The 8368-nt window shown below is 56.4% G+C and overlaps 1 protein-coding gene across 6 annotated transcripts in view; it reads left to right on the top strand.

Moving 5' to 3' along the window:
* The window catches only part of GART (phosphoribosylglycinamide formyltransferase, phosphoribosylglycinamide synthetase, phosphoribosylaminoimidazole synthetase), a 33643-nt gene that overhangs the window by 24022 nt on the left and 1253 nt on the right, over positions 1–8368 (top strand). For all 6 annotated transcript variants that reach the window (XM_014535177.1, XM_014535175.1, XM_014535174.1 and 3 more), the window contains exons 15-22: positions 1543–1794; positions 2286–2438; positions 4830–5036; positions 6070–6204; positions 6547–6677; positions 6938–7079; positions 8020–8135; positions 8225–8361. In XM_014535177.1, coding sequence (XP_014390663.1) covers positions 1543–1794; positions 2286–2438; positions 4830–5036; positions 6070–6204; positions 6547–6677; positions 6938–7079; positions 8020–8135; positions 8225–8361 — 1273 coding nt within the window. The remainder of the gene's footprint in view (positions 1–1542; positions 1795–2285; positions 2439–4829; positions 5037–6069; positions 6205–6546; positions 6678–6937; positions 7080–8019; positions 8136–8224; positions 8362–8368) is intronic.

Here is an 8368-nt window from a genome sequence, read left to right as displayed (position 1 = left end):
ACTCCAGGACTTCTGTGAGGATCAAATGAGATGAGGCATGGGAAAACGCTTCACAGACATTTGGTTAAACTGTAAAATGTTTGCACCTGGCTAGAAAGCAAGTCATGTTCCTGGGCTGAAGAAACTCCAAGGCGGCTAGTCGTCGCTAGGGAGAGGAAGCTGGGCGTTGCTACCTGACATCATTACCCGTTGCCCACAGCCACTGTTTCTGGGCTGGGCTGGGCTGGGCTGGGCTGGGCTGAGCTGGGCTGGTTTGGGCTGTGGGCTGCATTCTCGGCAGCATTGGCTGTGATATCGTGGGGTGTCGCTCCAGGGTGGTGGCGGGGCCTGTGTCCCACTTGGGGGAAGCTGAGTGTTGCTCTCTGGGCACCAGGCCCAAGGTGCCATGTCTCTGTAAATGGCCAATGCGCATCTCGGCAGCTTCTGTGTTGAGTGTCTGCCCCCTGGTGGTCAGTGTGTGTCATAGCAACTGGTCAGTCGGACACTTAGCATATTAGCCTTTTATATATATAGACTAGAGGCCCGGTGCATGAAAATTCATGCACTGGGGGGCGGTCCCTCAGCCCAGCCTGTGCCCTCTCGCAGTCTGGGAGCCCTCAGGGGATGTCCGACTGATGGCTTAGTCCGCTCCCCACACCAACTGGCCTCCCTCTGCAGGAGGTGACCGGGCGGGCCAATCGGGACAGCACCAGCCTGTGAGCAGCCAGCCCTGCCCCCCAACTGCCCCTCTGCAGCCATTGGTCACCGCTGCCCCATATCGCCAGCCCTTCCCTCTGCCTGCTGGCCTGGCACCGCCTGCTCACCGGCCCCGCCCCCCTCCCGCCAGTTGTTCCGCTGTTCAGTCGATTTGCATGTTCTGCTTTTATTATATAGGATTACTTAAATGTGTGTGAGAGTTGTGCAAAATGAATCCAGGTTCACCAGGGCACAAAGCTACCTCGGTATTACCACTCTGTGGACAGGTCCGTTCCAGAAGCCAGAGTTGCCTTTGCAGCCGTTTTTTAGGACAGCCTCTTATTGGGAGTCTGAGTGCCTAGACCCCGTCTTTGCACCATGTTCTCCTGAAGTGACCTGGGGGTGCTTTTCAGGCTGGGGCGGTTGGCGTTGGGCGGGCTGATTCATCGCTGTCTCAGCCTGTACCGTCATCTAGATCAGCGGTCGTCAACCTTTTCGGACCTCTCAGACCACCAGTGGTCCACGGACCATCGTTTGGCAACCACTGATCTAGAACATAGGTAGAGTGGCTGTAAAGATCAACTACAGGGAAAGCATTGCCGAAACCAAACTGTAGGACGCGATGTTTTATTCACTGAGCATCGTCTCGTGCAAGTGATGTTTGGAGGCCACCTCACCCTTTTTGGAAATTAGCACGATTTCCTCTGAAATCCTGCTTGGTTAAAGGTTCTGTTGGGCAGCTCACAGAGTACAGTTAAGGAATGCTTAGGATTACCGCCAGGTGTTTAATTGTAGCTGGGGCCACTACGTCCCAGATAGATGCATGAATGTTACGGTTTCCTTGTTCTTGTTTGGTCTTCCCGCCAGGAGGGGAAACAGCAGAAATGCCGGACATGTATCCCCCTGGGGAGTACGACCTGGCCGGGTTCGCCGTGGGCGCCGTGGAGCGGGACCAGCAACTCCCTCGCCTGGAAAGCATCGCTGAAGGGGACGTGGTTATTGGAATAGCGTCATCGGGTCTCCACAGCAACGGGTTCAGCCTTGTGAGGAAGATTGTGGCGAAATCTTCCCTTCAGTACTCCTCCCCGGCACCGCACGGCTGCGGCGACCAGACCTTGGGTGAGTGCACTTTCATTGTGAACTCTGCGTGGAGATATCTGAGCACCGTTAGCGGGGCAGCCTCTCATTGCTGAGCTGGAATCAGTGGCACTGTCCTGTGGTCTTGTCTGGACGTTGTGATAGAACTGCGGTGCCTGCACAGTCACGAGCATTCTCTGCTTCCATTTTCATTTCGTTGTTTTAGGGTCTTTTAAAGATATTTTTACTGATTTCAGAGAGGAAAGGAGAGGAAGAGAGAGAGAGAGAGAGAGAGAGAGAGAAACATCAGAGATGAGAGAGAATCATTGATCACCTGCCTCCTGCACGCCCCACACTGGGGATCGAACCCACAACCTGGGCATGTGGCCTGACTGGGAATTGAACTGTGACCTCTTGGTTCATAGGTTGACATCCAAGCACTGAGGCACACCGGCCAGGCCATTTTGTTGTTTTTTTATGCTTTGGTTTTCTATTCACTGGCTAAGTTTTTGTCTTTTCTCTCCAATATCCAGGGGACTTACTTCTGACTCCGACCAGAATCTACAGCCAGTCCCTGTTACCTGTCTTGCGTTCGGGTCGTGTCAAGGCCTTTGCCCACATCACCGGTGGAGGGCTGCTGGAGAACATCCCGCGGGTCCTCCCTCCGAGGTGCGGGGTGGAGTTAGGTGAGCGCTGTTAGGAGAAAAGGTACACTGGGGGCGCTGTGGCTGGTTAGTGCACGTGTGATCACACGTGGAAAATTCTTATCACTGGGGCGTCTGGGGGGAAGAACAGGGCTGCCCCTTTTTACCTCTTCTGCCTTGTTTGCCATGTTTGTAAATCATGAAATCCTCTCATGTACTTGTCTTACAGCAGATGAAGGGCTGTAAGGTCCTCCGGGGGGTGGGTAGTCTCAAGCTCTGTCGTGTCGGCCCCTGGGACGTGCAGGGAGGGCAGGGGCAGCCCTGGCTAGTCCTCTGCAGGGGTGAAGCCGGACCAAGGCGTGCGGGAGGAGGCAGGGCTGAGAGTCATTTGTGCTTAGAAGGGAAAGCAAATCCCAAGTTTCTAGTCAAGCAGGTGAGTGGATGGCAACATCCAAAATGCAGGAGGAAGAGTAGATTTGGAGCAGGAATTGGAATCCATGTTTCAACTCTTCAGTGTGCTTATTGCACGGAGTCTGTGATCAGAAGTTGAGATCAGATTGAAGGTAAGTTGGGTCCTCGTATGCAGGTAGTTACCGCTAACGCCACAAGAGTGGAGGGGCCAGAGGTTGCTCCTCAGTGCCTGACCTTGGCAGAGGTAGGGCTACTGCAAGAACCGTCGGGGGAGTGAGCCCTGTAATAGTAGCAGCCCCAGCAGGAACTTGAGCATGACCCTGGTCGGCCGGTCAGGTGCCGCGTAGCTCTAGGGTGAGGGCCAGGATAGACCCGCATATCTCAGGTGGGTCAAAAAGCAGCTTGATGGTGTCCTGACCGGTTTGGCTCAGTGGATAGAGCATCGGCCTGAGGACTCAAGGGTCCCAGGTTCGATTCCGGTCAAGGGCATGTACCTTGGTTGCGGGCACATCCCCAGTGGGGAGTGTGCAGGAGGCAGCTGATCGATGTTTCTCTCTCATCGATGTTTCTAACTCTCTATCCCTCTCCCTTCCTCTCTGTAAAAAATCAATAAAATATATATTTTTTAAAAAAGGCAGCTTGATGGGGGCAGAGGTACAAAGACAGTAGATAGAGAGCACTGACTCAGAAACTGACTGGTTAAAGGCGAGGGGAAATGACTTCTGCTCATAGCAAAGTGAAGGATAGGGTTGTCCCCTGTTTTTATCGGGGAAAGAGACAGGCAGAGCACGTGGTCAAGCTGTCAGGGTCAGCTGTATACACTGGGTTGAGGGGTAGAAACGGATGCCTTTTCCTGGTGAGGGAAGATGGGCTTAGTGCCTGCGCAGGCCTGGACTGGAGGCTTGAGGCGAGAAGTTCACACGAAAGCCGTCAAGGTCAGAAACAGGACTGGGACGGCAAGCAGGACGGAAGGAGAAGTTGAAGCTGGTTGTGTAATTTTCCTCCCAGAGAAAGAGCATGCGTAGCCTTGGAACAAGAACAGAAAACATTAAGTGATTGGGTTGATGGGGTTGGGCTGAGCAGGTGGAGGGGTGGGTGATGGGCGGAGCAGCTGTGGGTACAGGTGAGTAGATGTGCTGAGCTAGCCCTCCTGTCGGAGCAGATGTGAAGCGAGGAGAGTCCGAAAGTCAGAAATAGGTGGTTGTGAAAGCGAGGAAACAGGCAGGGTAAGCGAGCAGAGCGGTCGGATGGGATTGCGCCTCCAGGAAGCGGAAGAGAGGAGCTGGGCGGGGGCTGCATGGGACCCCCTTCAGCAGCAGCGCAGAGTGCAAGGCCCGTGGGTTAAACTGGTGGTTTAAGAGACTCCTGGGATAGAGATGTTTCCCAGGGAGAATAAGCAAAACCTTAAAGAAGTACTCATCCTCTTGAAATCATTAAAAGCAGTGGCATGCTGATGAATGGAGCGCAGAGGCTGGCTCTTTGGTGCCTCTGCCAATTCCTGTGGTGTAAATACTCCCTTCCTGGCCAGTTCTTAAACGGCTGTATTGGCTGTCTCCACAGGCAGGCGCTAGCACCCACTTGCTAAAAAGAACATAATGGTCGCCACCCCAGGAACTTGAGCATTGGTATAGCCGTATTCCTAAAAGCCGTTGTCTTGTGAATTATGCAGATGTCTGTCCCAATACAAAGGAAACTCGGTCCCTGCTTCAGTCTCTGGGGTTTCCTCCAGGAATCAAACTAACACTTTGTAAACGTTTTGCTAAAATATCATAGTTGGGTGTAATCTGTTTATCCTGCCATTTACTGTGTCGTCAATGCTAACCTGTCATAATAACAGCACTTTTAATGAGTGTCCATAAAACATTACGTTCCTTTATGTTGCTGTTGACTTTTGACTGTTGATAGAATGGTGGCCTTCTTGGCAGCTAGAGCAGCAGGGCTGTTGTGGGCCCCGGGCAGTGTGTGCACCTTCATCCTTTCTGAGAGCGACGGTGGGTAATCGGACACTCTTCCCGTTTCCAGATGCCCGGGCCTGGAGGGTCCCCACCATCTTCTCGTGGCTGCAGCGGGAAGGACGCCTCTCGGATGAGGAGATGGCCAGGACCTTTAACTGCGGGGTCGGGGCTGCCCTCGTGGTGTCGGAGGACCTGGCGGAGCAGGTGCTGAGGGACGTTCGGCAGCACCAGGAGGAGGCCTGGCTGATCGGCAGGGTGGTGGCCCGCCCCGAAGGTAGTCGCTCCTTATTTGGCTCTTCGGCGTGTAATCCTGAGTGTATCTGTCCCACCTCACACACTGTCCGTCCACCTCTTGCTCCGGCATCGCTGTGGCCCAGGTGTAACCTGACAACAGCCACACGGTGACACCATGTACCTCTTCACTTCCACTGCGGGGCTCAGGCCTCCGTAGCAGCCGCATAGGCACCACCCCCACAGCCGCACCTTGGCCAGAGGGGTGAGAGCTGGTGAGTGAAGCGCCACTCCAGGGACAGAGGAAGCAGTGCTGAGGCACCGTCTGAGGGCCCAGGGCATCGAGCCCCGCTGCCCGCGTGGGCGCCAGTTTCCTAGCACAGCCCTGTCCTGGCTCCTCTGCGCTCCCACATCCGCATGCTGGTCCGTGGCTCACTTCCCAACGACCTCTCTTGGGCTGTGTTTTGCGGCTCAGCTCAGATCCGGGAGTGGTGAGCGGGCGCCCTGACCAGTGCTCTGCTTTCCCCGGGGGCTCGATCACCGGCGCCAGCAGGCGGCAGCGTGGCAGAACCCACTCAGAACTCGCCACAGATGTCAGGGCTTGGGGTCTTGTCTTCTCCGCCTCTCATTCCGTTGTGTGTAGGTTTCACATTCAGGCCGGTTCTCCAAATACCGGAAAGAGGAGCTCACATGTGGCAGTAAGAGGCCCTCTCTCTGCCAGCGTCCTGTGTCAGAGCTCTGAGTGGCTTTGCTTGGTCCCATGCCTTCCCGTGAGCCCTGGAGCTCCCCACTATCGTGGATGAGCGTGGAGGGCGGGTGGAGCCCTGGCAGGCAGGGGTGGCGACACTGGGCTAGTTCTTGACATAAGCTACAGCGTTCAGCTGAAGCGGGCAATGTGTTCCCCTATAGGAGGCTTTTGTGAATGAGTAGTAGTAATAATACAAACTGGTATTTTAGTCCTCGCACATCTCCTTTTCAGAATAAGATACAGCGTTCTGAAGTTTTCATAGATCCCTTCTGTCCTCACTATTAATTCATGGCTGTGCTTGCTTCTTTCCTGGGTGTTTGAAATGAAGGTTCCCCCCGAGTGAGAGTCAGGCACCTGCTGGATGCCCTGCAGCTGAGCGGGCCCGTGCTGCAGAACGGCTCCGCGCACACTCCCTCCTCTGCCCCGGAAAAGGCCAGAGTGGCCGTCCTCATCTCTGGGACAGGTGAGCTGTGGCCTCCCCTTTCCTACAGCGCTGCACACATGCTCTTCCCTCCCCCCCACCCTGTCCCCCCAAAAACCTCAGGGTGTGATCTCTACAGCCCCCGGGAATCTAGTCCGTCACACAGCACAGGGGGTCCAGTCAGTGGCGGGCTAACTAGGTGCCAGGCGGGGGCCAGACTTCACTGCGAGGGACCACTTTGTATGTTATGTAAATGTCTAACCACTGCGCTGTACCCCTGAAACTGATGTGGTACGGAATGTGAACTGTAATTGAGAAGCTCAAAGGTTTAAGGGCACATGTCTCTTTAAGAAGTGTGAGCTTGCTGGTGCTCTTCTTCCTCAGGCTCGAACCTGCAGGCGCTGATAGACAGCACCCGGGAGCCGAGCAGCGCCGCGCACATCGTCGTGGTCGTCTCCAACAAGGCCGCGGTGGCCGGGCTGGACCGAGCGGCGCGTGCGGGCATTCCCACCAGGGTACGGCCTCGGCGTGTCCTGCCTGCGCTGTGCTCACACCTGTCTTCCGCCCCACAGGCTGGGGCGCGGCTCGTGGCCTCTGGGTTTCTGGGTTTGGGGTGGTGCTGGGCTGATCTTTCTGCTTCATGCCGTCCACTCCCTACCTCTTTCTGTCGGCGCGGCTTCGCAAGGAAGTGGACTGCGGTCTGTGGAAAGGTCGAGTGTGGACCTATTTGTGGTCACTCGTTGAAACAGATCATGCTTCTGCTTTTCTGTTCCAGGTGCTTAATCACAAGTTATATAAAAGCCGTGTCGAATTTGACACGGCCATTGACCAGGTCCTCACAGAGTTCTCCGCGGACATCGTCTGCCTGGCAGGGTTCATGAGGATCTTGTCTGGCCCCTTCGTCAGGAAGTGGAATGGTGAGTGAGAACGGCCTGGCGCCGCGTTGGGAGGCCTCGTGCAAGTGCACCTCGCGGTTAGCTGGCCCGGCGGCCCCACGGGCGTGTTTACGGGACACTGACTGTCACGGTCACAGAGTCATTCCCTTCGCCTTCGCCCAGAGGACGCCCAGGGTGATTCACGATCCTGCTCTCACCGGTGCCTAGGCCTGTGTGTTACCGCTTTCCTAATAGAGCGGGGCTTTGTTTCCCACACCACACAGACAGCACTTCCTCTTCTGAGTCCGTGCTCGGAGGGGGCCTTTTCACTTGTCTGGGAGCAAGAGTGTGGCTCCCCGAGCCCCCCACCCGCTCCTCGGGGAGTGCAGGCGCTGCTGGAGGTACAGGGAGGACGAAGTGGCCAGAAAACAAGAGGCCTGGGGCTACTGCCTTTCCCACCAAAGTTCCCCTGCGTCCGGCTGTGTGTTGTGCACACATGTGAGCAGTAAACGCACCGTCTCTCCAAAGGGTTTGTGTTTCCCTAAGAGGACAGTGGGAGCGCACGTGGTAGGACATGAGCAGGCGGGGCCTTAGGTGCCGAGGCACAGGGCTGAGCCGGCATCTGGCTGGTGGACATGCCACTGGTCCCACGTGGACACTGTGCGAGGGTTTCGTGTGTCTCCTTAGTGTGCGCCAGCGACACGCTGAATTATCTTCCAGAGCCCCAGGGCCCACAGAGCGCGCCCTGCCCCATCCCTGTCCCACCTCAGTCACTGCGGGTCCCTCGGCGAGTCCTCAGCCATGCAGGGCAGGGACCTGCCGCCCCAGATGCGAGCCTGTTTCTCCCTTTGCCTCCTCTCTGTCTTTGACGAAGAAAACACCTTCCAGAGAAATCCTGCCCCCACTCCTGTTCCCGACAGGAGAGCACGCGGTCCTGTAACAGGAACAAGACGTTTCCTCTGACTCTGTGCTCGCCTTCCAGGGAGAATGCTCAACATCCACCCGTCCCTGCTGCCGTCCTTCAAGGGCGCCGATGCCCACGAGCAAGCCCTGGCCGCCGGCGTCGCAGTGACAGGGTGCACCGTGCACTTTGTAGCGGTGAGTATGTCTCCACCGCGGTGTCACAGGTTTGGAGGTGAGTGGTACCGGCTGGAACGTCGGGTTCAAAGCGCTGCCTCCTTTTCCAGGAAGACGTGGATGCCGGGCGGATCATTTTACAAGAAGCTGTGCCGGTGAGGAGGGGCGACACGGTGGCCACCCTGTCCGAGCGGGTGAAGGTCGCGGAGCACAGGATCTTCCCCGCGGCCCTGCAGCTGGTGGCCAGCGGCGCC

This window comes from Myotis brandtii, unplaced genomic scaffold, assembly GCF_000412655.1.
Source record: "Myotis brandtii unplaced genomic scaffold, ASM41265v1 scaffold139, whole genome shotgun sequence".
Taxonomy (NCBI): Eukaryota; Metazoa; Chordata; class Mammalia; order Chiroptera; family Vespertilionidae; genus Myotis; species Myotis brandtii.
Note: the sequence above shows the minus strand (reverse complement) of the source record. Positions and strands in the feature narration are given on the sequence as shown.